Source organism: Canis lupus, chromosome 32 (assembly GCF_048164855.1).
Source record: "Canis lupus baileyi chromosome 32, mCanLup2.hap1, whole genome shotgun sequence".
Lineage (NCBI taxonomy): Eukaryota > Metazoa > Chordata > Mammalia > Carnivora > Canidae > Canis > Canis lupus.
This window is the reverse complement of record NC_132869.1, coordinates 32,586,882-32,614,854: the sequence shown is the minus strand read 5'-3', so window position 1 is coordinate 32,614,854 and position 27,973 is coordinate 32,586,882. Positions and strand designations below refer to the sequence as shown.

The 27,973-nt window shown below is 53.5% G+C and overlaps 1 protein-coding gene and 1 long non-coding RNA gene across 5 annotated transcripts in view; one reads left to right on the top strand and one right to left on the bottom strand.

Moving 5' to 3' along the window:
- RBPMS2 (RNA binding protein, mRNA processing factor 2) overlaps nt 1–25,497 on the top strand; it is a 26,719-nt gene extending 1,222 nt beyond the window's left edge. Inside the window, exons 1-8 of one of the 4 annotated variants that reach the window (XM_072809119.1) lie at nt 8,388–8,519; nt 15,436–15,513; nt 16,127–16,165; nt 16,864–16,926; nt 17,451–17,601; nt 18,093–18,244; nt 24,071–24,140; nt 24,371–25,497. In XM_072809119.1, coding sequence (XP_072665220.1) covers nt 8,403–8,519; nt 15,436–15,513; nt 16,127–16,165; nt 16,864–16,926; nt 17,451–17,601; nt 18,093–18,244; nt 24,071–24,133 — 663 coding nt within the window. In that variant the 5' untranslated portion in view covers nt 8,388–8,402 and the 3' untranslated portion in view covers nt 24,134–24,140; nt 24,371–25,497. Of the gene's footprint in view, nt 1–8,387; nt 8,520–15,435; nt 15,514–16,126; nt 16,166–16,863; nt 16,927–17,450; nt 17,602–18,092; nt 18,245–24,070; nt 24,141–24,370 lie in introns of those variants that run through there. The other 3 variants (XM_072809121.1, XM_072809120.1, XM_072809122.1) reach the window with 3 other exon arrangements.
- On the bottom strand, nt 24,459–27,973 carry LOC140623101 (uncharacterized). Its single transcript, XR_012022782.1, has 2 exons — nt 26,838–27,973; nt 24,459–26,539 (listed from the first exon to the last, which is right to left on the bottom strand). It is a non-coding gene; the product is annotated as an uncharacterized lncRNA (long non-coding RNA).

The following is a 27,973-nucleotide window of genomic DNA, read 5'->3' as shown; positions in this document are numbered from 1 at the left end:
ACCCTGAGGTCCCTTCCCCTTGGTCTGGGGGAGAAACCACAGAGCCCCTGGTGGGGGCTGGTGTTGCTACCTCGCTCCAGTGCGGTGGCGGTGGTGCTGGTGGCCGTGCTATAGATTTGGTGCAGAATGGCGGCAGTGGCCCACTGCTGGGCTGGGCTCCTCACTGTGGGAGGGATGGTGGGAGGGTCACACCACCAGCTCCCACTCTTAGTAATTCAGAGGCCTGCTGTTAGCCCTAGTCCACCAATGGCATGGCATCTTGAGAATCTAGGTCTAGATCTCACTTTTTTTTGACGGGGGAGGGGGGAATATCTAACTCTTCCCTCCTGAAGGGTGGCCGGGGAGGGCCTGACATTTGTCTGCCAGTGTTGTGTGGGCTCCAGTGCAGTGGGGTGGTTTGCCCCCTGAAGGCCTTGTCCTCCTTGGACCTTGACGTGCTGACAGGCCCATGGCACTGATGGGAACCTTAACCCCATCCTGACTCTACCTGGTTGTTCAGCATCTCCCCTGAGATTCGAGGGAGGGTGACAGGGTTGCTGGTGTGCGTGTGGGGATCTCGACTTGGCCTCCTGTGGATTGGAATTGGGGGGGTGGGGAGAAGCCGCCTCCTGTGAAGCTGGGAAAAGACCCAGAATGCCACTGACGCTAGATGGTTGACTTCAGCAGGGAATTCATCCAAGAGGTGGGCTGACCCTCAGACCTACCCCTTTGAAGTGGGAAGGGTGAACCTTGTGGCCAAGCTAAATTCTTAGAGAAAGCATTTGAAGTATTGGTCGCTTTTTTCTAAGTGTTTTTTTTCTGAGAAAGAGGGCAGAAACCTCAAGAAATGGAATCTCTATGAACTCCTCCTTGGCGCAGAAGTGGGTTACAGCCCTGTAGGTTCAGGGAATCATTGCAACAGGTGCTGATGCAGCGGCCCGGGCCTGTGTTTAACAGAAGTCCAAAATTAAGGTTCTGGGAATCTCCTGGATCCTGGTGTCTGCTCTAGTCAGGTAAGTGCAAGAATGAGCCCCCTCCTCTCATTAGATTTCTGGGCCAAGAGCTCTTCTGCTGAGGGTCCTTCTTGAATTGATGGTTTGGACTGGAACTGGATTCCATCCCTTTAGCTTAGATGCTCCCTAGGCAGTCATTTCTGCATCCCGCAGGAGCCACCATCCGGGGAATGTGTTGGCAGAGGTAGTTAACTAGCATGGCCGAGCCAGGCTGGCTCTTGGAGATTAGGTAAAGCAAACCTAGAAAATCAAGGAATCCTACTTGCCCACCACAAGACTTCAATTCCTAAGGGTGTTAGGTTGCTGGAGAGAAAGGGGTGTGTTGTTTTAGTTCCAGAAGGGACTATCAGTGGGGCTGCTCATCTTAAGCTCCTTTGTATGGCCTTGACTTCCTCTGCTTTGCCACCCTATGCATGGGGGCTTCATGACCCTATCACAGGCATTAGGTTCTTTTTCTGGACCAGGATTTCTGGAGCAGGATTTGAGGGGAAAGATCACAGAGTAGAAGATGAGAAGGAAGAGGGGACGAGATGTTAAATGCAATGGTAGATAAAATAAGAGAGTATCAGCAAGTGATGCAGTGGTGCCCCTGAGAAGGTAGAGATCAGGCCTCCCTGAGATGTGGCTGGGTAGGAGGTTGTTAGGCCTGTGCCGGTCAGAAAGCATTCCAAGAAGAGGGAATAGCAAATGTCAAAGGGAGAGGTAAGTGGTGGAATCACATGACTACCAGGAGTTTGCTAGGCTGCAGCAATACTGGAGTCCACACTACGAGGAGTCCGAGATCATGCAAAGTGGGGGAAAATCGTCATTTTTCTGCCACTTGGAAAGGAGATGTGTTAGGAGCTCTGGTACTGTTTGATACCCTTTGAAACTAAGGACGGCAGCGATGAATTAAGGAGAGGGTCTACAGGGGCAGAGCTAAGTATCCCTTTCAGCCTAGAGGTCATGCCTTAACCCAGGTGGGTCATGCCTGGTGCTGGAGATCCAGAAGGTGAGGTGATACAGTAGCACAGGACAGGCTTGCCTCTGATGCTGGGGATCCCCAGATCCCAGCAAGCCTGATTCTTTAGGGCTGACTAGAGGGTTACAGTGTTTCTGGGGAGGGCTGCTTATGGTTTGAAAACATACTCTATTTTGAAAACGGGAGACTTTAAGTTCAAAATACAAGGTAATAGTAAGTTACAGTAATTCCCTGGGGCAGGGTGAGGGGAGCAAAGGTAATATTTGAAATCTTGGGTGGATAGAGTTCAAGTTTCTAAGAGTAAAAGAAGTTTTTTGCCAGCCTAATGAAAGGCTGGCATTAAACCCTATAGAAAGGCAGGCATTAATGGCAGCCACAGAAGTACAGCTTGACCTGAGAGTCTTGGCCCCTCGCTCCCCTCCCACTCCCATCTCTGCTTGTCCATTGCATCCAGTGTAACTGGGCCAACATGGCTCCTTGCAGGCCTGGCACCCTTGGGTCCATCATGTGTCCTCTAGACATCTGAGGAACCAGCCAAGTCCCTGGCAGGGTGGGCCACAGTTAGCACTCCAGATGAAGGTGAAGGAATTCTGGGGTCCAGCGTGTGATTCAGCCACTTTGCCTTTTCTCTGCCATGAAAAATATTTGACAGAATCTGGGATGTTTTGGTGCTCTATCTGTAAGCTTTTTTGTTTTGTTTTGTTTTGTTTTTGTATGAGGGAAGGGAGGCATCTGTACTTTTGGCCGTTTACCTGGAGACAGGGCCCAGGCAGGTAGATTCAGGCAGATTCTATAGCCTGTGGGTCCTCTTCCTCCCTCAGGGTTGCTGGGGATGTGACTTCTCTGCTCAAATAACCTAATAGGCTGTCCTAATGATGGTAAACCTATCACAGTATTCGTGCCAGGCGTTATTCTTACCATTTTACCTCCTTGAACTTTCCCAACTGCACTGTGAATTGCTACATTATTGTCATCGCCTTGTTAAGAATGAGGAATCAAGAGAGGTTAAATAACTCTTGTGTAGGGGCGCCTGGGTGGCTCAGTTGGTTGGGCGTCTGGCTCAGGTCGTGATCTCAGGGTCCTGAGATGGAGCCCCACATCTACCTCAGTGCTTAGCATGAGTCCGCTGCTTGGGATTCTCTCCTCCCTCTGCCCCTCCCCGTCGTGTGTGTGTGTGTGTGTGTGTGTGTGTGTTAAGATTTTATTGATTTGTTTATTCATGAAACACAGGCAGAGGGGGAAGCAGGCTCCACGCAGGGAGCCCGATGTGGGACTCAGTCCCAATCCCGGGACTCCAGGGTTGCACCCTGAGTTGAAGGCAGGCAGACACTTAACTGCTGAGCCACCCAGGCGTCCCTCACTCTCTTTCAAATAAATAAAATCTTTTAAAACTTTCATGTAGCTAGTAAGTAGATAAGTTGGCATTTTAACCTAGATTTTGCCCTTAACCATACAGTATAACTGCTATTCTGTTTTATATTAGGGGTTTTTTTTTGGGGGGGAGTCTCAAAAAAGTCCTGCAACTAAAGTTTTTGAGGCCTGAGCTTTGGATGCTGCTGCTCCAGGCTAGTTCCCTGAGGGTATTTGAAGACTGGGTGATGGAAGCTGGCAGCTCTTGTAGGAGGAGCATTTTAACACAGATACAGGTTAGAATTGCCATCCCAGGGTGGTAAAACCAGATCAAGTCCGTTTTATTATTGTTCAGTTGTCTACAGGCAGTACACCCCCTTATTGCCTGTATGGGGGCTTACTGCTTTCATTCTCCCTGGCCCACCTTCGTACCCACTCTAAAGTGACTGCCTGTCATTTTGTGCATGGGGGAGGGGGTCATTTTCTTGGGTCTCCTTATCTCCTCCTTCCCTGCACATGGGCAGCCTTCCTAGCTTATCCCAGTAAGAACCAGCTTTTGAATCCTATTAAGCATTTGGACATTCTGGTTTCTTCTCCTCCCCATCTCCAGTGGGGTGCTCTAAGTAGAGTTAAGATGTGAAGTGCGGGATGCCTTGCTTCTTGCTCTCATGCTCTCCACCTATTTATCCCATTGGGCCTCCAGGCAGTCCTGAGAGTGAGAGGAGTCCATCCCGCCTGCCCTGAGGGCTGGGCTGCTGGTCTGTGGCCTCCAACCTCTGGTTATCCAGAACTGAACTACAGTGCTAGGTTCTGGCACCACTCAGTGGCCCCCAGCTTCTGCTGGGCCACTGGTTTTAGATAGCAGTGACATCTGATAACTTGCTAGTTTCTCTGCCATCCCCTGACCGTGGCTGCCTCAGAGGGGTCCTCACACCCCTGGCAAAGCCATGAGGCAGTGGGGCAGAGCCTGTCACCATACTTCAAAAACCATGGTGCCGTGAGGCAGGAGCTATAGATACCACACAAGGCTCTGTCTTTCAGAACCCCTATTCCCTGCCCAGGGACAGCATGGCCTCCCTTTTTCTGCTGCTTCCCCGATGCTATCCTTGGAGGGAAAAAATATGGTTACCTCTGAGCTGTGCCAAAGCTGACAGAAGAGACAGCAATTCCTGAAGAGTTGGCTGGTGGATCCATCTGGGCCAGGAGCCTCTGGAGAATAGCAGGGGCTATGTGTATTGGGAGGGTCTGTTTGGGCCTATCCACCATGGCCTTTAGTTTATGGCCCACTGAGCAGAGGCTCTTGGCTGTCACAAGTCATCAAGGCTGCCTGTATAGTTCTGAACAGGCCTGGGACTCCCGGGGAGAAAGGCACTAGGCCATGGGAGGAGTGTTTGGAATACCTAGACTTTTTTGGTGAGCCACCCTTGCCCTCCCCAAATGGGTCTTGGGCTTTTGTTGGTGGAGGAAGTGTCCGGAGAGGTTATTGGAATAGGACCTGGACCCTTTTTTGAGAACATTTGTTGAAATGTTCTCATTGAACTTTTGCTCAGACTGGTTTTCGTTCTTGACATTTGGTTGTGGCCATATCCAGGCACAGCTTGGGATGTTTGTGACAGGGGAGCTCCAAACCAGAGTGCAGACCCTTGAAGCAGCTTCCATTCCCAAACAGCCTCTCCCAACAGGAGCATAGGTTGGGAAACATCTCTTATTGGGCCTCATCTTCTTCCTTCACGTAGTGGGCAGGTGTGGTAGGCTCCGTGCTCTGTGTTCACAGTGGCGTAACATCAGGTGGCTTAAGGGTTGGAGGTATTGGTTTTGGAGCTGGGGGAGGGGCATGAGATTCCCCCAGGCTAAGACTTTGATGCGAGGGTTGGTGTGTGGCAGTGGTGACAGGTGCAACCCTTGCCAGGCGCAGGAATGAGCAGTAGATTTGTGTTGGCTGACCACACAGCACCAGGAGGAACAGAGGGGAGGTGGATGGCACAGGAGGGAGGGAAGCCTTGCCCTGAAGACCTCCATGCTGGGGGCCCTGTGAACCTGCCAGTTGAGTTGCCTCTGAAAGCCTTGGCCCCTGGCACTGTCTGGAACCAAATGGAAAACAGTCACCCAGCCATAGCACTGAGTCTGCATGGTGCAGTTCATGCAGTTTGGTCTGGTTCCCTATAAATGAAGTGTAGGCTGTGCTCACAACAGGCTTTTTGACTGGGTATGTCCCCAAGAAATTGTGTCTTCTGTTCCTGGGGCTAGAAGTAGCTTGGAGTATGAGGTCTGGAGCCTCATTATTTAAAACTCAATTCATATCCAGCCCTATCCCACCCTTTAGGGAACTTCTTACCATCCCAGCTTGGTTCCCCTGACCCCTATACATCCACAGTCTGGATTCTAGAACACATTGCAGGCTGTAGGGGAAATGCCCCAACTTCCCAGGCAATTTGGATTTTACTGCCAGCTCTGCCACTAGCTGGCCAAACACCTGATCCCTGAGCTGGTTCTTCATCTGTAAAATGGGCCAGTACTGCCCTGCCTGTTACATCAAGGGACTGTCAGCCTGACATGCCCATGATGCCCCATGACATGATGGTAGGTAGGAAAGACCAAGAAGCCACAAAGTGCTGCCCAGAGAAGAGCCCGAGAGCCAAACCCTGTGATTTGGACCTGTAATTAGCAGGGGCAGGCAAAACGATGTACAACATATCCTAAGCCTGGTGCTTCACACCAGGTCAGAGTAATGGCATCGGAGGTGTCCTGGGTGGGGGGAAGCTGGGCAGTGTCCTAGCCTAGGAGCTGAGCAGCCCCGAGCTCCTCCGAGGGCGCATGGGAAGCCCTGGGTTTCTGGGAGTGTGTGTCTCCGTTCACATCTACTGTCTGGCTGTATCTGCTTGCTCTTTTTCCCTGTGGCCTTGTTCAGCCCTTATAAGTCCTGCGTCTGCGGGCCGTGTCACCACATTCCATCCACCTCTCGTCAAGTGGCCCCACTCAGAGGGACTTCTTTCCCCCGGGAGGGGTAAGAGCGACCTGCTAGTGCCAAGCCTAGGCCTGGGACCCAGGCAGAAACCATCCCCCACCCCGCCCTCTACATCCATGCACAGAAGAAAAAGCCCTGGCCGCTGAGACCTCTGGGTGGGAGTTCTGTGTGGGAGACTGCCCTGAGGCTTCTTTTTGGCAACCCCACCATTGCCCCAGCAGAGACCCCTTCCAGACCCCCAGGGCCTGGCTGCTGACTTCCTGCTCTGTCACCCTCTCATTCTCTATCCCCTTTTTCACCACTTTCTTTGCCTTTTTACGGGCAGAAGGGGAGTGGTTAAACTCTGAGCAGATGGAGGACAGTGCCCAAGCCTTATTCTAAGACTCAGTCACCTTTCCTGCTTCCTTGGTCTCTTACAAGGTGGAGTGTGAAGGACCCTGAGGCCAGTGCATCCTTCCTCTTTATAGTCGAGGCAGCAGAGGAAGGCCACAAAGCCACCTGCCTGGCTGGTGGCCAGGCTGGGATTTCTACCCAGGCTCCCTGGCAGTTGGTTTGAGGCTCTTTTTCTTTTGTTTCTGCATCCGATCAGCAATGCTTGCTGAGCAGGAGGCTTAGCCTGAATCCAATGTCATGATTCTCAATGGAGTTTCTTCCCCTTGGAGAAGCCAGAGCAGAGGTGGGGGTGATGATGGCCGGTATAAGCTTAGAAAGGACTTTTAGGGGGAACCTGAGTGGCTCAGACCGCTACGCATCCGACTCTTGATTTCAGCTCAGGTTGTGGTCTCAGGGTCCAGAGATTGGGCTCCATGCTCAGTGCAAAGTCTGCTTGTCCATCTCTGTCCCACTACTTGTTCTTGCTGCCCCCTCCCTCAAATAAATAAAAATCTTAAAAAATAAAAATAAAAAAAGGAAAAGGGACCTTTCGTATCTTTGTTTCAGGAAAGCCATAAGCCGTATGTAACGCAGCTGTGCTTCATAAACTCCCGGGGTCCAGCTAGTGGGGGTGGGAATGGTAGATGGGGTGGCCTGGGCTTCCGTGTGGACTTGGGGCTTCTGGGGCCCTGTCTGAGGCAGGTGTGTGACCCTGTTGCCACTCCTGCCTGCAAGTCTGCCGGGCACAGGGCCATCCCCACTTAGCTGCTGGGAGTTAGCAGTCTGTCCATCTTCCTTTGACTTGCCTGTGATTAATTCTGTTAAGGACTAAGCATGGGATCATCCAGTAGGACCCACCCCCACCCCAAGTCAGCTTTCTGCGAGGGGCTGGGGGCTGCTTCTGTCCTCTCAGCTCAGAGGCTAAGGTGTGCCCACCTGACTGGGGTCTGAGGAAGTTGGTGTGTTGAGATCAAGGTCTGCAAAGGAGCATTGACCCATGAGCACCTGGGGACCCTGGGTCTGCTTCTTGACATGCTTAGTCAATGCTGAGTTAGGGGGAGCAACTCGCTGGACCCCTGGGCCTTGGTTTCCTCATTGAAAGTTTCTTCCAGCTCAAATATTCTGCCTTTCAGTTGCTTCAGTGGGCTGGGAGTTCTGGAAGGATGTGGGAGGGGCTTGTGAGAGGCTGGTCTTTCCCTTTCTGGACTCTTCCCCCGTCTCCCTTCCCTGAATGGTGGTTTCCATCCAGAAATGGTGGTTTCCATCCAGATGACACTGGAGCTCTCTCTAAGCTGCGAGTAGGTGGGGATTCAGAGCGAGCCCATCACTTGGGCAGTTGGATGCAATGTACAGTTGAAATAGTTCCTCCTTTCCAGATTGAATTCAAGCTTCCAGAGTTGCTACAGGATTGCTGCAAAGAATCCATTTTCAAATGTCATTTTTATCTCTTTGGCAGGAGGTGTCTATTGCCCACAGCCCAGTGTCCCCGGGTGTGTCCTCCTCATGCCCCATTCCCCTGAGGCAGATATTTGCCTGGAAGGCAGGGGTCTGTCTCCTAGGGCACAGTGTTCCTGGTGGCCCTGATGTTTCCTGCTTCAGCATCCTTTGTGGAGAAAGGCCTGTCCTCCGGGCAGGTGGTCCCTCAAGTCCAGAGAGGGTGCTATCTTGGAGATTCCGAGGCTGAGTTTTTTTGTTTTGTTTTTTTATTAATTCTGTTAGGTGTTTTGGAGAATTTTTTTTTAAAGATTTTATTTATTTATTCATGATAGACACAGAGAGAGAGAGGCAGAGACACAGGCAGAGGGAGAAGCAGGATCCATGCAGGGAGCCCGACGTGAGACTCGATCCTGGGTCTCCAGGATCAGGCCCCGGGCTGAAGGTGAGACTCGATCCCGGGTCTCCAGGATCAGGCCCCGGGCTGAAGGCGACGCTAAACCGCTGGGCCACTCGGGCTGCCCGAGGCTGGGGTTTTGAAGAAGGCTGTGGCTGTCCTTCAGAGTCAAAAGATGAGAGCGTTTAATATCCATGAGCATTCCACTGTTTCTGAGAGCAGCGTTGACCCTTTCTGTCTCATAATAAAAGCTGGAACTTATGGAGCCTGTCCTCTCAGCCACAATACTCTGCTGTGGCCCTTAAACCACAAAGTTGAATGTTTAATGCTTAATGAAGGGAGTCTTGTGTCAAAAAGGTTGGGGCGAGGTGAAGCTACCGGGCCCTGAGCATCAGGCCTGTCCCTCTTTGCGAAGGAAGGCACCCATCTGGTGAAGGCAGAGCGGCCAGGCCCCAGCCTGAGTGTGGGGTCCTCTTTATTGGAGGAGGGCCCTTGGTCGACTGCTGGCCCAGTCCTGTGCCTCATGGAAGCTTTGATTGGCTGTTTTCCTCGTATAGAAGACCCAGATGGTGTTCCCTGTCCCCTGACAGCCCCCTTCCTTTAGCTCCTGTACAGCCTCCATGTGAGCTGGGTGCCCTGTGTGCCCTGCTGGGGAGGAGGGAGACCTCTGAGCAGCCACTGTCCACTGTTGGGAGCCCTGGATGGCAGGTCTGCCTGTGGGCATGTCCAGGACCACAAGAGATGTCCACTTGGACTGCTGGAAAGAGGGTGGGTCTTGTCTAGAAGCCTTTCCCACAGAAGCCAGAACTTGTGCTATAAGGGTCGTGCCTCATGTCTCACTATCATCTTGCTCCTGAAGCCTTTTGTTTGATTTCATTTTTCCTGAACATCTAGAAACAAATGTCAATTTGTCTGAAGGAAGAACATCAGGCACACAGATATGAATGAGATTGTCAGAGTCCCTTCTTCCTACTTCTCTTTAGAAGGTATTCTTAGTGCTACAGAGGGCCGAAGAGAGAGAGAGAGAGAAAGACACCTCCAGTTTGAGACCTGAAGGAAATAGCCGGGGAGTCCAGGGAGCCTGACGTGCTGGGGTTAGAAAGTGGGTTGAGAGGCTCCTTCCGGGGGGCATTCCCTCCACAGGAGCCTCAAGAACAATGCTGGAAGTGGGGGAGGCCACTCAGATGCTGCCCCTCCCCTGGAGCACTGGGAGTGAGCTCTGGCCTCCTGTGGAGGAGGTGAGGAGCACCCCACTCTCCCTGGCCCCAGCACTGTAGGCCCAGCACGAGCTGGAGCGGGGAGCTAGACAACCCCAGGAAGTCTGACCACCAGTGATAGCCTGCAGAGTGGACTTACACGAGACTGGACCTCCCCCACCCTATCTGCCAACAGCTCAGGGGAAGGACAGGCAGCAGGGACTTGCTTAAGGGAGCAGTAGCCCCGGGGCCCACAGAGCCTGCTGATTGGGGGGCGCAGTTGTGCTGAATGCTGTCTGGTTCCTCTAGGCAGGCCTGGGGCTGGCTGGGACCTCCAGCAAGGCCAAGTCTGCTCCTGACCATCAAGAAGGCCGCGTAGCCATGTCTGCAGTGTCTTTACGGGCACACTCCTCTGGCCAAGTTCCATGTCCGTGTTGAATCTGGTACTTCTAGCAGGTTCCACCAGAAGAGCTGTTTCTCAACATGTTTCTTCTTTCACTGACTTCTAAAGATTCTCCACTTTTCCCCTAATACTCTCCCTACCCTGTTCCAAACTTAACCTTCCAACTGTGTTGAGGATATAGCTGTGGTCCAGCACCATCCATTGTACTTGCTATAAAGACCACTTTATTTTTTTTATTTTTTAAAAGATTATTTATTTATTTATTCATAGAGACACACACAGAAAGAGAGAGAGAGAGAGAGAGAGGGGCAGAGACACAGGCAGAGGGAGAAGCAGGCACCATGCAGGGAGCCTGACATGGGACTCGATCCAGGGTCTCCAGGATCATGCCCTAGGCTGCAGGCAGCGCTAAACCGCTGTGCCACTGGGGCTGCCCTAAAGACCACTTTAAAAGGACTGTGGTTGCCTTTGACATTTCAGGACAGGGGACATAATCCCTTGGGTTGCCTGGATACTTCTGGAGAGATGGTGGAGTGTATGGAAGGAGAGGGCCCAAGTAACGAGTTTAGTGCCTTCCAGTAGCCTGGGATTGTATGAACCACCCCTTATGTTTTCTCCAAATACTTTTTTTTAAGATTTTATTTATTTGAGAGAGAGACAGATAGCAACAGAGAGCATAAGTGGGGAGGAGAGGGAGAAGCAGGCTCTCCGCTGAGCGGGGATTGCCAGTGTGGAAATCCTCAATCCCAGGACCCCGAGATCATGACCTGAACCAATGGCAGACACCCAGCCGACTGAGCCACCCAGGTGCCCCATTCTTCAAATACTTTATTTTTTAAAAATTTTAAAAAAGGTTTTATTTATTCATGAGAGACACAGAGAGAGAGAGGCAGAGGGAGAAGCAGGCTCCATGCAGGGAGCCTGACATGGAACTTGATCCCAGGACTCCAGAATCACTCCCTGGGCCAAAGACAGACGCTAAACTGCTGAGCCACTCGGGGATCCCTCTTCAAATACTTTAAAACATTTTTGCATTGAATTCCTGTACTAAACATGTATAATAGGGCAGGACATGGGTTCTGTGGCTAGTCTTTCTAGCTTGGCATCAATCTACAGTCGGTGCCCAAATCCTTGCCTGTACCCAGCCTCTTTCCTGAACGTTGCACCCTATTGCCATGAGGCTGGCGTCAGTCGTGGCATGGAAGGAGTGGCTTCCAGGGCCAGCCTGGGACACAGGACTAGTTGGCGAGGCCTTGGGGAGGTAGCTGTATGTCTCTGTCCCTGCTGTCCCCTAAAGGATCCTGACTGCACTGTCAGCTTGCTCTGTCTCCCCTCTATTCTGAGCCTCATTTCCCTCATCTGAAGAAAGAGGGTGCCCAACAAGCGAGTCTCCATGGTGCCTTCCACGTTGGCCATTCCCTCCCTAGGGACGAGGAACAGTAAAGAATTCAGTGACTACCTGGTTGACTCACCTGCATTCCCAGCTCTAGACAGACTTGGATCCAATTCTGACTCACTAGGCAACTTCATAAATAAATAGCTCATGGTACCTGATAGAGGGGAGGTTTTTGTCCAGGTCAGTGCTGTGATTACAGGAACCCTAAGTGAACTAGCATTTTTTTTTTTTTTGAGATTTTATTTATTCATGACAGAGAGGCAGAGACACAGGAAGAGGGAAAAGCAGGCTCCATGCAGGGAGCCCGATGTGGGACTTGATCCTGGGTCTCCAGGATCAGGCCCTGGGCCAAAGGCAAACACTCAACCACTGAGCCACCCAGACGTCCCTGAACCAGCATTTTGTTGAGCCTCTCCTACGTGCTGGTCATAGGGTAAAGTGAGCTCTTTATCCTGGAGGTAGATGGAGATCTACCTGGAGGTATCCTGGAGATCAGGGTTGTACAGATGAAGGGAGTGAGATCTGGAGAGATGAGACAGCTTCCCCAAGCCAAGCAAAAAGCTGGGATGCAGACTGCAGTGTAGCCAACGAGAGCCTTCCCCATGTCTGGTGTCACCGTGCCCTGCTGGGCCACATCTGTCTCTGGCTGGGAGTTTCTCATTTGGACGGACTGGGGTGCATAGAGATGGGTGAGGGGTGTGCGTAGTTCAAATGCTGAGGCCTGACTCTAGGCACATTGGGGGATGGAAAAGTTTGGAGACTTGGCTCCTATCTGGGGTTTTATCGATTCCAGATGGAGGGGGTAAGTTTGGACTGTGGGAATGACAGAAGGCAGAGGGTCCTGGCCCCATAAGACTTCAGAGAAAGGAAAGGGAGTGAGGGACCCAAAAGAGGAGTGCCCTTCAGGGAGTGAGGAAGAGGTACGCTGAGGGGCAGCCCAACCCAGGGCCTCGTTACAGGCTGGTGTGGGTGCTTGTCTGGGACCTGGAGTAGTTGGGGCCGGGGCCTTCGGAAGCAGGAGGGAGGGAGGTGGGGTGGGCTCTGCAGCCTCTTGTCCTCTCCACATGTAGCTGACCAGCCTGCCGAGCTTACACTTCCTTCCACCTCTGGTTTGCCTGTTTCTCATTCTGCCCCCATCACTCTGTCATCTAAACAAGTGCCCGGGGAGGGGACTGCCTACTGAATGGACATATGGCAGCTCTTTGCCCACTCCTGAGGCTAACGAGGCCACCAAGGTGCCACTGCCTCTGTCCCCACAGCAAATGGATTGCTGGTGGTGTAGATGGTTAAGTCAGGGTGCCTGGGTCTTACCCAGCTTGGCTCCTTTGTGAGCTAAGCTGCATGAGCCCTTTCTGGGCCTCAGCTTCCCCATCTGTACAAGAGGATAGGCAGAGGGCACATCATCTACCGGGGAGATCAAGTAAGAACCAAGGAGAGTATTCAGGTTGGGCTTCCTGTGACCTGGCATGTGGGGACCCACCACCTAATCCGTAACTGCCCGACCTCAGCTTGTTTCCTGAGAGGTGGCCAGATGGAAGACGGTAGCGGTCTTGTAGCATTTTGGACACTTAAAACCTAAAAGATGGAAACAGGAAAGGGGTCATCTGGCCCGGAGGGGAGGCTGGAAACAAGGATCCGAGCTGGGAATGAGGGAAAGCTCCCCTGTCCTCACCCTCAGCCCCACCCCCAGCCCAAGCAGGAAATTTTGTGCTGAGAACTTGCTATTTAAGGGGGCCCCAGGGGAGGTCTGGCCAGCAAGGAGCCATTTGAGGAAGGGTTTAAAATTAGCCTGGGTGAAATGGGTGGCCCCTGGGGAGAACTGAGGCAGAGCTTTCTGTGGGGCAGCTCTGGTTCCGTGTCTTTGACCAAAACCACATCCCGAAGAGGAGGGAGTAGTACCAATCCAGGTCCGCCCAGCACAGTTCTGGCTGGGCTTGCCCTCTTTCAGCCCATCTTTGGGGGATGGGCTGGGTGCCCAAGTGCTGGCACCCAAAAGCAGCCCAGATGTGCAGTCCGAAGACCTAGGTCTTGAGTCCTGGGTCTGCTGCCTTTTAAGAACAAGCTGGGTGACCTGAGCATGTCACTCCGTTTGAGGTTTTACATGTAAATTAAAGGCCCTTTAATCAGAGAGCAGAGGGGTGTAGAGGACCATTGTTCTCTGGAGTCCTGGAGCTGGGTTTACCTGGAGCTTGGGCTGTCCAGGTCTTTCTAGCTTCTTCTAGAAATAGGGCCATGCGCAAGACCTGTGTACACAGCGATGTGAAATGTGCAGAACCTTCATCCCAGGAAGTAAAGGTGTGTGTGGCAAGGGAAATGCATGACCAGAGGGGGTAGATGCATCCCGAATGGCAAGGGTTTTTGCCTGGGATGCTTCTTGGCAAAACCCTATGTGAGAGAAGAAGCTTGTCCTTACTTATCAGCCACGGGCTGGGAGTCATTCTTGTGTGGGTGGGACTGTGACTCTGGTCTGCTTTGCCATTCCTGACTCTGTTGTTGAGGTCTGTGTATTTATTGGGGGGGGGGGGTGTCTATGTGTCTATGTCTGTCTGTCTACCTGCCTTGGGTGTAACTGCCTGGCTGCTCAGGTTCCTGATTCAAGCCATTGAAAGGGCTATTGCCTGGGTCCATCAGGCCATCACTGGAGCATGAAGGACATTCTTTGGTGCCTCTGGAGTAGGGGATGTGGCCACTGGAGGGCATCCAAATGTTCTCAGGAGTGGCCACACGGGGGGATGGGAGTGGCTGAGGCATGTGAGCTTTTTCATAACCCGGCAGGGATGCGTTGAGAAGACCTGTGCTTGGCTTGGTGATATGAGACGCTACTTGAGAGCAGGAGTCAGTGTATAGGGAAGCTCTATTCATTTGGGTTTTTCATGACTCAGCCACAATTTTTTTTTTTCAGCCACAATTTTAATACGTATTTTTTAATGGACCTGAACGATGGAAGATCCTCTCTTCCAATTATAATTATTGGCTCATCTGGCCTTGCTACCTTAGCATCTGGTGCCAGCAACATGTAGCTAGCAGTGGTGACCTAGAGTGTCTGCTGGTCCTCTTAGGGAACTCACTTGCTGTTCGGGAGGTAGGGTTTGGTCAGAGTTACAGGACGGACACCTGGCATCTAGATCTGGCTTTACCACCAGCTTGTAGCCATGTTGAGGGCAAGGCTCATAACTTAGAGCACCATCTGCCTCACTTGAAGCTGGTGAGATCCTACTCCTTCTTCAAAACCCAGCATTTTTGTTCCATCTCTGACTCCTTAGCCAGGTCCCTTATTCAGTAAACATTTAGTACAGCACCATGCTAAGGACTGGGCACAGGGGCGGGAGCACAACACATTCCCTGCCATTGAAGAGCCTCCATCCGTGTAGGAAGCACTCGGAGACGGATGTGAACGTGCTAGGCCATCTGTGGAAATCCCTCTAGGGTGTAGTGTGGCCTAAGACTTCTTGTGATCCGTTCTCTAGACCAGGCCGAGAGCCTCTCAACCAGGGGTCCATTGGTAATTTGGAAAAATATATACATTTTGACTTACATAATTTTGGGGATAAGACACCATAGGTTTCTTGAAGTCTCAGGGAAGCGTACAGCACTTTACGGGCTTTGAAAAGTGAAATGCTTAAACTGCCAGGTGGGGGCGCCCAGGTGGCTCAGGGGTTGAGCGCTGCCTTCCGCTCGGTGTGATTCTGGAGTCCCAGGATCGAGTCCTGCCTCGGCCTCCCCGCGTGGAGCCTGCTTCTCCCTCTGCCTGTGTCTCTGCCTCTCTCTCTCTCTGTGTCTCTCATGAATAAATAAATGAAATCTTAAAAAACAAAAACAAAAACAAAAAAAACTTGCCAAGTGTTCATTTGCCTCGGCCTCCAAAGGAAGCCCAGGATATTCAAAATTCTTCCCTCACCTCTGGAAGGATTCCTGTTCCTTCCTGAAGGAGGAGCCATTATCCCTGCCTGCTGTGGTCTCTGTCCCCAGGTCCGAACACTATTCGTCAGTGGCCTCCCTGTGGACATTAAACCCAGAGAACTGTACCTGCTCTTCCGGCCGTTCAAGGTGAGTCTGGACCCAGCCACCCATGGGCAGAGCCTAGGATGGAGGAGAAGCATCAGGAACGACTCTGACCTGGAAAGGGCAGCAGGAAGGCAGAGGACAGTGTATCAGAAACTGTGATCGCAGCCCTGGCTCTCTGGTTCTCTCCTGGTTCTGCTAATTCCCGTGTGGCTTCCCACCAGTTGCTTAGCCCTTTCTGAGCCTCTCTTTCCTCATCTGTGAAGTGGAAACGAGAGAGACTGTCAGTAGACTTTGCCATATAAGGAATCTTTGAGATTCAGTGTACACTTTTCAGTTTAAGTTTTGAGAAAACTTTACAAGCTAGGGTCTGTCCTTCCAGATTACAAGTCAGCGGAGCAAGCGGGAATTTACGCATGAAATGATGAATGCTGCCGCATGATGCCCACCCCGTGTGCTAGACCATGTGATAAGGAACACAGGGCCAGAGGGCGCTCAACAGTGGTAGAGATCAGGGTGGTGGCCATGTGGGTTGGGGGAAGAGTGTGAGAATGATGCAGACCGGGCGTTGGAGGAGGGGGGCTGACGTCACAAGTGGCTGGGATTAGCACAGCAAAGGGCTTCTGACCTTCCTGGTGATGACCACCTCTTTCTGCAGGGCTATGAAGGGTCCCTGATCAAGCTCACATCGAGACAGGTAATTTCTCTCCAAAGTGTTCCCCCCCCCCCCACCCCAGCCCAGACCAACTACTGAACTTGGACCCGAGCCTGCTGGCCTTTTCCTCATCCTGAGGCGTTTGGCAGCTGAGACCTGCTCCCTTTCATCCCGTTTCTGTTCTGGGCTGATGTGAGAGCAGCCTCCACAGGTCCCCTGTCCTTTCCTAAGTCAGCTCCTGGTCCCTCCACCTCTGGCTTTTGAGAAGCCACAGCCTGGCACCAGGGCTGAAGAGCACAGACATGGTGGCTGTGCTCTGGTTTCTGATGGCCCTTTGGGGGGCCGTTTGGGGTCTGGAGTGAATGTGCCAGAATGAAGTTGGAGAAGTTTTCAACCTGTTGCCCCTTGATTGAACCTGGAGCCTTCTCATGTGCTTGATACATTGCTATCCTCTTTCTTGCTAGGGAAAACACTGGAACTTACTCTTAATTACCTGCATGCATTAAAGAAAAAAAAAAAAAAAGATTTATGGAAAGGGTGATGTTTAATGTGGTGGGATAAAGCTCTGTCAGTGCACCCTTTCACACAGTGTGAAACCTGGGTGGGAGACTTTGGGTGTGCGAGAAGCTTCTACTGTAACAGCTAAACACAAGGAGAATATAAGCAAGAAGTTGTTTTTGTTTTATTTTGTTTTAATTTTGAGGGAGAGATGCAAGGGTGTTCTCTCTTTTTCCTACTAGCCCGTTGGTTTTGTGATCTTTGACAGCCGAGCAGGAGCAGAAGCAGCCAAGAATGCGTTGAACGTGAGTAGACAAACAAGGCTTTCTCTGACCCACAGACCTCTAGGCAACTAGTATTCCTGTTCTACCTCCTGTAAACCTTCCCCCACTCCACGCCCCAAAAAAGGGCCTACAGATGTGCCTTATTTCCCAGCCACTCTGGGGCAAAGTCCCTGGCTGCACTATCTATGTCAAATGCCACTGCTCACAAGGTCTAAGCAATGTGTCTTCTGTCTTGTCCCTTGCATGGGTGCGTCTTTTAGGCAGGATCATTTCTTTTCTTTCTTTTTAAGATTTATTTGTTTATTTGAGAGAGAGCACAAGCAGGGGGAGATGCCAGAGGGAAAGGGAGACAAAAGGACTCCTCTCCCACCGCAGGGCTTGGTCCCGGGACCCCGGGATCACAACCTGATCCAAAATCAGGAGTCAGACGCACAAACGACTGAGCCACCCAGACACTGCTAGGCAAGATCTTTCCTGGGGCCCCTCTGTGCCCATTGCACAGTCCGGGTGCCACAGTTTCTTCCTTTGCTTCCCTTCTCTTATAGGGTATTCGCTTTGATCCTGAGAACCCACAGACCCTGAGGCTAGAGTTTGCCAAAGCCAACACCAAGATGGCCAAGAACAAGCTGATGGCTACACCTAATCCCACCAACGCTCACCCCGCCCTAGGAGCACACTTCATCGCACGGGACCCCTGTGAGTGGCGCTCAGAGCTGTTGTCTGCTGTCCTTTTACTTGGCCCGAGCTGGGGACCCGAGCAGAGCTGTATACAGAGGGAAGACATCGAGATTCTTGTTGAGGGAGTCCGTCCTTGCCAGGAGGCTGCTTCTGTCCACAGCCACCTGTCTCTGGGGTTCCTTCCTGCCCCCTAGCCTTTGCTGGACTGCAGACTGAGCCCCTGAGCTATCCATATATATCATCCAACTCCCCTGAAGCCTTTCCTGAGTTCTCTTGGTTGAGGTGGGCAAAGGCCCATCTGAGGGCTTCTTGAAGCAGACAGGATGCTCAGCATTCTGGGTCAGGTTAGCTGGGCTTGTTTCTCTGGTCTTGGGGTCCTTGGGGGAAGTCTGGCCTCAGCGGGGAGCTTATGCTTCAACCACAGTGATAGATCCCCTTCTCTGTTTGGAATGGAGTAGTGGAAGGGGAGACCTGTGCTCTGAGAGTGGGGCTGTTGTCTCCCATTGCAGATGACCTCATGGGGGCTGCTCTGATCCCTGCGTCCCCAGAGGCCTGGGCCCCCTACCCACTGTATACCACAGAGCTGACCCCCGCCATCTCACCTGCTGCATTTACCTACCCAGCTGCCACTGCCGCTGCTGCCGCTGCCCTCCACGCTCAGGTAAGCCCCTCTGGGGGAGGAGGCTCTAAGCTGGCCAGACTTTGTTCCTAGGTGGCCTCTGGGCCGCTCATGCCTCCAGAGCTGCAGCAGGACTGTTCTCTTCCATGACCTTATCTTTAGGGTTTGGGATCAGATAGAGGGGAGGGAGAGGATTAGCCGTTAGGCCACATCAAGGATCCGCGGCAGAACATGAGTGCCGAGAGAGACCCAGTGTGGTTCTACCACCCCCTGAACACCCGCGGGTGCGCACCATGCTGCGTACTGCCCATGGTGACAGAGCCACTGTTCCAAAGCCAACCTGAGTGTGGCCTCTGGAGCCAGGCCACCTGCCTCTGCCTCTCTGGTCTTTATAAACTTCAGAAAGCTCTCAAAGATTTCAGTGTCTTGACTTTTTTACTGTCTGGAAGAATGAGAACAGTATTATCTGCCTTAGGGTTGTTGTGAGAACCACATGTTAACAACACGGCACCTGGAAGGTCCTGAGCGCTCAGTGAGTGTTTGCTCTTGTTTTCGTGGAGCCTGGACGCCCTCTGTGGTGAACCTGTGCTGGGGCGGGAAAGAGGGAACCATCGGTTCTAGGGGAGAGTTGGGGAGGGGGGTGCTGGGCCGGGAGGGCCCAGGCACCACAGGGCTTTGTGCTCTCCGAGGGCCGTGCCAGGTGCCCGAGAGGCTGGCGAGCCGCGGTCATGGGTTACGCTGCCGGCGGTGTGGACCTGGTGCCACCAGGCAGCACAGAGGGGCTGAGCGGCGATGGCGAGCCTCTCTGGCCTGTGATCAGTAGACCGAGCAAGAGCTGAGCCTTGGGAAGAGCGACATAGCCAGGCAAGCTGTGCGGTTGACGGAGGTTGCCCAGCCAGGGCAGTAGGGCAGGAGGAGGAGCAGGACAGGAGAAGTTCACCGGAACCAGAAGCCGAGGTGGGAGAAGTTGGGCGCCCTGCCCGAGGGGGGGTGGAGCGCATGTCTGTCTGGGTCCACCCGGCTCCTACCCCAGCAAGCTGTTTTCCTTCAGCGGCAGGATTCTCCTTGGCCACGGCCACTTGAGATCGTGCTGAGGTTAGAAGTGAGGTTAAACTTGGCGCTGCTCCCCAGCTGTGCACCACAAACAGCTGGAAAACCGATCCAGGGGATAGGAAGGTGGTAAAGATCCTTCCCTGCAGGGAAATGTTTGGGTATTTACCACAAACCAGGTTCTGTGGGGAGCCCGGAAGACAGTCCTTGTCCTCTGACCTCGCGGAGTGTGGAAGGCTGGCGGGAGTGCTCCTGGCCAAGCAGGGACTCCGACTGCGGCGGTCTTGCTGGGCTCCTTGCCTCTGATCCCAGCATTGCCACTCGTTAGCTACCTGTCCTCAGCTGTAAAACAAGGGGGCAAGACCCGATCCGGTGGAGAGGTTCTCCTGCATCTGCTGAGACGCTCAGCCGTGACAACGGGGAGGCAGAGGTTGGGAGCCAGAGACAGTCCGGCAAGTTAATAAGGAGAGGTGGCTCCCTGGGTGGCTGGCAGTGGCACACGACGACCTGTCCTTCAACCCCAGACCGCAGGGCTCCGTGCCCTCTGGTTGGCTCTCTTTCTAGCTTCCGCCCACCCTGTCCACGCCCAGAGGCTGATGCCTGTCCAGCTGTCTCAGTCCAAATCCTGCCTCTTTCGACACCTGTGTGACCTTGGGCAAGTTATCTAACCGCTCCGTGTCTCCATTTTTTTTTTTTTGAATGATGATAATCATACCTACTTGATAGGTGTTTGTGTTTTGCATATTAGCATAGAGGGAGTCTGGAGAAGTGCGGATTGTCATAGTTGTCATCTAATGTCCATTACTGTCTGGTGCCCACTGGGTCTTCTCTGAGGCTGGAGGCCTCATTGTGTCTCAGAGCCTATCTCTGGCCTCCCTGGGAAGGGGATACAGGCCACCCCAAAGGATAACAGCATTTTCCAGGAGGCAGGCTAATGGCAAGAGACCAGACCAGGTAGGAACTAGTTTTCTGTCCCTGCCACTCGACACCTCTGGACATCCGTCTCCGCAACAGCAAAGAACATCGTCTGAGCCAAAGCATGAGAATATTTTCCCAGTAGTGGCAGTAGTAGTGTGTTTTTACCTTCCAAGATCTTCCTCATTGGGCCCTGGCAGTGCTGTCCAGAAGTGGAGGCTGAAAACCCTAAATAAAGAAAGTAGAACCTATTGATCCCGAGGGCATTATTCTGAACCCAGAGGAACAACAGAACTGACTTTCTGTGCTTGTGGGCAAGAAGGTGACTTGGAGAGAAGGTAGTAGCAAAAGGGGATGAAAAGCAGTCCTTCCTTTCTCTTCCCCAACATGCACACCCTGACTGCATGCCCTCTGCCACTAGCTCAGCCTCAGCATCCGGATGTGGCCACCGGGCCCGGCCTGCAGGACGGGGCTTGGAGATGGCTCAGGCCCACTCTGTCTTGGCATGAGACCATCTTTTCCACCTTCTGGTTCTCTTCATAGAATGTTCCCCTTTAAGATAAGGGTGAGGCATGCAAGAGGTATGGGTGGCAGGGGCCTGCTGGGGCCTGGCACATGCCTTGAGGCAGGGATTCTGTGTCCCCTTGCATCCCAGGGTCCTCTCAGACCGGACTTCATTTCCCACTTCTGCCTGGATCCGTGGGGATCATTGACAGTGGCTTTTTCCCCTCTTACCCTGGCTCACCTCTTATTGGTGACCTTAATGTCACGTGAATTCTTTTGCCTCTATTTTCTGATCTGTATAATGGGCATGGTAGGGTTCTCTTTTCCCTTTGCTTATGATCCTGCTCCCCTGAAAATTGCTGCTTTGAATCCTTAGGCGTGCTAGGTGGTTGGGTGCACAGGTATAATACGATCCATAGATGTGGATCTTTTATGAAAGTTAGACATTTACTCTTTTTAAAACTTAAATATTAGGACTTGTTTCCCATCAGTCAATGTAGACCTACATTCTGGATGCCTCGCAAACCCACTATTGTATAAATGTGTCCAGCTCCCTGTTGATAGTAAATTAGGTTGTTAACACACTTCTCTGCCGCTGGTAGGCCATGCTGCAGTGGGCGCCCTTGTGCGCCCTGTGCACCTGTCCTGCTGGGTTTCCTTATCATAAATTCCTAGAACTATTACAGGGTCAAAGTGTAGACACGCCAACCTCAGTGTTCCTTTAGTTGACTTTCTGTTGAGTGAAGCTGCTGTATTTCTAGGCTATTCCTATTTCTTCTTGGATTTACTCCTTTCTCTGCCCCTGGGTATCTTCTCAGTCAGTCCCAAGGTCTGAGAGGACTGAGTTCATGTGCCCTGCTCCCTTCCTTCTTTGTTATGATGCTGGCCCTCTTGGAGCCTGGCCATTCTAGAAGCCCATAGGCCTGCCCCTGTGGGGGGGCCTACACCTGTGGGGGAGCCTACCCCTGTGGGGTGGCTTCTCAGGACCCCCAGAATCCCCATTAACAACTGGAGGCCCTGAGAACAGGCTGATCACTCACTCCCTGATGTGTTGGCCCTGGTCCCTGGGTCTTGGGTCTCTAGTTCTGAGCTGGGGCAGGAAGGGACGGTGCTTCTTTAGAGGCCCCGACTGCCAGCCTCTATCAGGTGTCTGAGGAAGTGGAAAGGCAGCCCCTCAAGTATGTTCTGTCCACTTGGGTGGCACATCTGTCCCAAATTGGCACATCTGTCCCAAAAGAAGTGGGGGCTTTCTTCTGCTTCCTCCCCAAGGACATGGTGGTTCATCTCAGGCTAAGGGGACAGCTGCTGCTTTGGAGGCCAGCTGCAGCAATGAGTGGGGAGAGCGGGGAACCCCATGAGGCAGGCTTGCCGAGTGAGCCCTTACACAGCTGCTGGAAGCCTCGGCTTCCCCAGTTGTGAGAGAGTCAGAGGCCTCCGAGCCCTTCCCACCTAACTGACATTCACCCCTTTTCCAGCCCTGCAAGACACTCAGCCTGTCCAGACCTCTTGCTGCAGGGTGACACCAGCCAGAGGCTGGGGGAGGGGCAGTTTTCAGAGCCCCCCAGGATGTGGGGGCGGTTCCCGAGCTGGACTGGGCCACAGGCTTGGCTGGTAGCCCCCATGCTGGTTTCCTTGTTGTCCCTCTTTTAAGCTCAGTGTCCAGCCACCCTTCCAGCTGAGCTCGCATCCCACAGCTCAGCCAAGGGGAGGAGAGGTGTCCTCCCACTCCCTCCCACTCATCAGCCAGAAGGGGAGGGAACTGCTTCCAGATGTTGTAGAGACAGAAGAGAAGGTAGCAGCCCCAGAGGCTGGACAGCTCAGCATTTTCTGTGCGGTATGACACTTAATCAAGGTGGTTCTGGCAGCCGGGTGTCACCTGTGTCCTGGTGAGAGCAGTGCCACGTCCTTGTAGCCCAGGGAAGATTCTGGTATTGGACAGGTGCCCTAGGACCTGCACCTGCTGTATGGCATGTAGGGCAGCCAGCCTCTGACTTGCTGCTGAGCATGTGGTGACCAGAGTCTTGGGGTGTACAAAACACCCAAAATTTGAAGGAGACACAGAAGTTCTCAGGAAGCTTCCATCAGCCCCTAGATGACCTGGCATCGCTCCATATCGTCTCTGTTACAGAGGCAGGGATTCCAGGCAGCCAAGTGGGTAACTGAGTCCACTACTACAGCGTCAGGGGAGTTGAGTTGTCTGTGTGTCCACATGCTACTTGTTTTCTGTGCACTCTGCCCCTTGCCCCTGAGCTGTCTTGTAATGCCCTGTGCCCGCACCACTCCCAGGCAGCCATGGGTCAGGCCGGGGCAGGCATGCTCTCTGTAACTGGGGCAGGTGGCCTCCCTGCAACCTTGGCACCCAGCATAGCTCACCGCCCAGACGACTGGCCCATGGGGAGGGTGTGCCTAGGAGGGGAGGGCACATTGTTTCCTGCCCCGTCTCTGGGAATCCTGCTCTGGGGTTACTGCTCCGTAACTTCAGCTACTTCTGGGGGTCGAAGTAGCTGCCAGGCCCCCCTGGAGGGCTCAGCTGGTGGGTTACAAATCTCTAGACTTGGGAGGCTGATAATGGAGGATTGGGAAGGGATGGAAGCATCTGCTGGTCTCAGCCCTGGCTTCCTTGGAGAATCGTACGAGGGCGGGACTGACGACTGAGAGTCGTACCCCTTGGAGACCAGGGCAGCTTTGGTTTCTTTTTTTTTTTTTTTTCTAATTTTTATTTATTTATGATAGTCACACACAGAGAGAGAGAGAGGCAGAGACACAGGCAGAGGGAGAAGCAGGCTCCATGCACCAGGAGCCTGACGTGGGATTCGATCCCGGGTCTCCAGGATCACGCCCTGGGCCAAAGGCAGGCGCTAAACCGCTGCGCCACCCAGGGATCCGCAGCTTTGGTTTCTAAGGTGTTCGTATATTGTCTCACCTAATCTTCACAGACGCCTGTGACCTTGTCACCTCTGTCCCATATGTGGATGAGGGCACTGGGAAGCTGAGCAAAAATATATTAGGTTCGTTCTCCCAATGGCAGGAGTGCTACACTCCCCCTGCTAAGAGGGGAGGGCAGATTGCTGGCACCAGTGCCCCTACCCCCACCCCACCCCGCACTCCCACCACCCGCCCGCTCCATGTGGCACAACCCGGTGCACACACACATCGCCTTAGGGCAGTGTCAACACCTTCGTGATCGTTCTCTCATTGGAACCTCAGTCCCAGGAAGGAGGCAGGTCAGGTGGCGCGCTCCCATTTTCAGGATGAAGAAATTGATGATGCCTCGAGGTGAGTACCTGGCCCGGCATCAGCCAGTCAGGACAGAACCAGGAGGCCAGCAGGGACCCCGAAGGCTCCCCGGTCAGGAGAAGGGACTGCACAGCTAGCTCCTGACGTTGGCTTCTCTTGCAGGTGCGCTGGTACCCTTCCTCTGACACCACCCAGCAAGGATGGAAATACCGGCAGTTCTGTTAGTTCTTCAGTAAGTGTGGCCCAGAGGCCCAGGAGGAAGGGGGCCCGGGCCCGGCTTCCCGCAGGCCCGCGGCGCCTCCCTGCGCCCGAGCAGCTCACTGGGCCACGTGTCCCCCCGAGCTCGCGCTAGGCTCTGTGGCCGGTTTTCCTCCCCCTTGTCCCCCTCACCCCTGCCGTCCGTCCTGCAGCCTCCGGCCGCCCCGCGCCCCGCTCATAGCCGCCTCTCTCGCCTCCTTCCAGGTCCTGTCCCCGCAGCTCGGAGGCCCTGCCCCGCTGGGGAGGAAGCCGCTCTGAGCCGCCGCTGCCCTCCAAAGACTGTGAATTTTAAGCCTGACTCAGTGGACTGCTTCCTGTCTGCTTCCTCCTCTTCCTGGGCCCTGTCCCTCCCCGAAGCCCCTGGCCGAGGCCTCCCCGGAGGAAGGGGGCCTTCCCGCTGGGATGCCCAGCCCCAGCCCAGGTCTCCCCGGGGCCGCGCGGGGCCCCACCTCGGTCCAGACTTGCTTCCCTAGCTCCACCTCAGAGAAACGAGGCATTTAATTTTGCATGTTTTCTGGCATGAATTAAGACACTTAAACTTGTGTATATGTGAGTGTACAGTTTGTTCTCACATTGTGTCACCATAGCAACAGGTCCTGGCCACCAACCGGTTCATCATTCCCTGTCCCTCTCTCCACACTCCCACCCCCTACACGTCCCCCTGCTTCCGTGAGGACCGAGACGGGGAGCTCGCTCCGTCCCACAGCCCGGGCCCCCCGCCACCCCCACGCGCTTCCAGGCCCAACAGCAACGACCACCTGACAGAGGTAGTGTTTTCTTTTTCATTTCAAATCCGGGTTCCCCGCTTCCACCTCCTCCTAGAGGGGCCACCGACCGCTAAGAAAATCCTGTCTCTGCCTGGTTTGCTTACCTCTCCACAGCGCACCCCACCCCTGCCCGTGCTCCTCATTCTTTCCGAACTTCGAAACCAACCAAAAAGTGAAAGTATTTTTGTACCCTGTGTAACAAAATATTTATGCATCATAAAGGATTTTTCGTGTGTGTGTGCAATTAATTATTAAAGAGACCTTGTTCGCCTTGTCAGATAAGTTTAATGTTTAGTTTGAGGCATGAAGAAGAAAAGGTTTTCCATTCTCCAGCAATGAGCCTTTGTGTCAGGTGTTCGTTTCAGAAAAATGAAGGAAAAAAAAATTGTGCAATTTTTTTGTTGTTGTTTCGTGAGCACATCAGTGCTTTGCCTTTGGCCGCAGCTGTGGCTGTCTTGACGTTTTCAGACTTGGGAGACGAGGTGGCTGTTGTAATTGCAGATCCTGTGAGAATGTGAAGCTGGATAATATATGAAATGCAAAATAAAAAGTCATCCAAAGGAACTGCTCTCTGACCTTTGCTTCCAGGGGATGTAGGTGGCCGCCGGGAGGGCACAACTGAGGGGTAGCTGTTTTCAAGCTGGGAGAGGGAGGCGAAGTGGGCCCAGGCCCTAGGGCTCGCTTTGGCTCTTCTTCCTTCCCGGAGTAACTGAAGTCCTGGAGGGAAAGGGCCTTCCTTGCACACACCTGCCAGCCCACCCTCGTTTTGATTGATTCGCTTCTTCCTCATCTGAGTTCTGAAGATCTGGATGGAGGCTCCCTGCACTCAGGGTAGCACCCAAATGGGACCTTTATTTCCTCTGGGTGCGGTGCTCTACTTGGACTGACCCTTCCTGGCCTGTGGCCTTTTCAGACCCTCCAGCAGCAAAAGACTGTGGTTGGGAAGGGTGGGCTCCTCCAGGAAGCGTCCTTGGTGTAGGTCTTATGAGGCTGTGCAGGAGGGAAGGAGAACCCAGGAGTCCGGTCCAGAAAGGGTTATCTGTGCTCCTGCACCCTTGTAAGCTCCCTGGGAACTCTCGGCGCTGGCCGATTCCTGAGGGGAGGTTTAGCTGGAAGCCAGAGTACACGGGTATGAAGGTCGGGGAAACTGTGGAGCCGAGACCCTGGACTGCCCTGCACCCAATCAGGACGCCCGCAGCGAGCCCAACTATTTTGTGATTTGGGGCCTCAGTTTCTTCCTCTGTGAAGTGGTGGCTTGGAATCCTTTCCACCTCCTGGAGGGTTGGAGCACTGTCCCTAGGGCTTTGCTGTTGGTCTTTTCCATCTACGTCCCCTGCCCCCCACCCCATACCTTCACAGCTTGGCTTGAAGCTGTGTTTAGAAAGGGAGGGCCCCAAAGGCCCCGAGGCCCCCGCTGCAGGATTTCATTCTAGTCTTGTTCGAGCAAAACGGGAGCAGCTGTGGCTGACCTTGGCATCCCTCTGTCCTCCCTGCCTCACGTTTTCGGAATCCCAGCCCTGCACTGGGTGATGTGGATCTGAGGTGTTCTGAAGAACGTGTCCGCTGTTAAAGGCTAGGGGGTGGCACAGGCATCCCCAGATGGTATCTGCGTGTGAAGAGAGAACACACCCCCGGGTGTGAGGGAGGAGGAGCCTGGCAGGGTGGCAGGTGGGAGTTTCATAGACCCCAGAGGGAGGTCTGGTTGGGAGGCTGGGTTGGTGCTTCCTGCCCGTACCCCTCACCTCCCTGGGTACCCCTCACCTCCCGGGCGTAGCTGGACCAGCAAGGCATTGCTTCCCAATCTGAAGCTTCTCGCAGTGCTGGTGGGGAGCTGCTCCGAGGCCCCCCCAACCCCCCGCCACACCACCACCTCCCCCACCCCCAGGGCCAAGCTGATGCCTGACCTACTTCAGCTGTGTCAGAAACCACTGGGTCTTCCTGAGGTGGTGAATTATTTAGCTAGGGCGCTGGGCCTTTCCGAGAGGGGCTAGGAAAGCTGCTCCATAATTTAAAGGCCCCCGCTCCTCTGGCTTCCCTGGGGGGGCCTCCTTCACGCCTTACTGAGCAGAGCCCAGGCCTGGTCTGAGAGGAAGAGCCAGGAAGAAGAGGGGGGCCTGAGGCCATCCCAGGGGGGCTCTCCGACAGGACTGGGGCCTTTCCTCAGGGTGAGAGGCCTTAGCAGAAAGTCCTGTCTGGACTGCACTGTGAGGCTGTGAACCCGAAGAGTTAAAAGGCTTCCTGGCCAGGACAGTAAGACAAGCCAGAAGCAGCCAGGTCCTGTCACCTATTCCGGGCTTCTTCCAAAACAGCACGTATTCCTTCCCAGAGGGGTTTCATCCTGGTCTGATTACAGGTGAAAGGCTTCTTTCCAAAAGGATTTTAGGCATCTGGGGACAACCAGGGTTCTTTTGCTTGGGGGTCCCTTTCCAAGCAGCACCGAGACCATCTCCGTGGCAGAGGAGGCTGTCTTCACAGGTGCACGCACTGCCCGCGCCCTCTCACGCCCTCTCACGCCGGTGAGGCCTGTGTGAATGGATGCTCCCTGAGGCACTGGGGGAGCCCGGGCTACCCCCGGTGCTTGGCCTGAAGCTGGCTATTTATTTCCTGGGGTAGAGATGAGACTCGGCCATTCTTGGGCATTGCTGCCTGAACAGCCCTTTTAGGGATGTGACTTAATTTGGAGCCTTTGCAGGAGAGCAGGTTCCCTGGTCCACCTTTGGAACCTCCAGGCCTGATATTGGGCTTCCTTGAGGATCAGTACAGGGTAAGGCCTTAGGCTCCGTGGGGTCCCAGAAGTCTCAGGAGGGAAGGGGACTCACTCATCCCTTGCCCCTTCCACTCTGCCCTGCCTGTCCTGCCTGTGCCTGCCTAGCTCCATTTTCTGAGGTCTGGAATAAAGCTTTTGTGATCTCGGGGAGCTCTCCGTCAGAATGCAGATATCCCTGAGAAATGGGGCAAAGCCCCTCCGAGTGGGATTAGGGAAAGTACCAGAAGGGGACCCTGGAAGGGGAAAATAAACATGGAGGAAGAAAGACTTCCA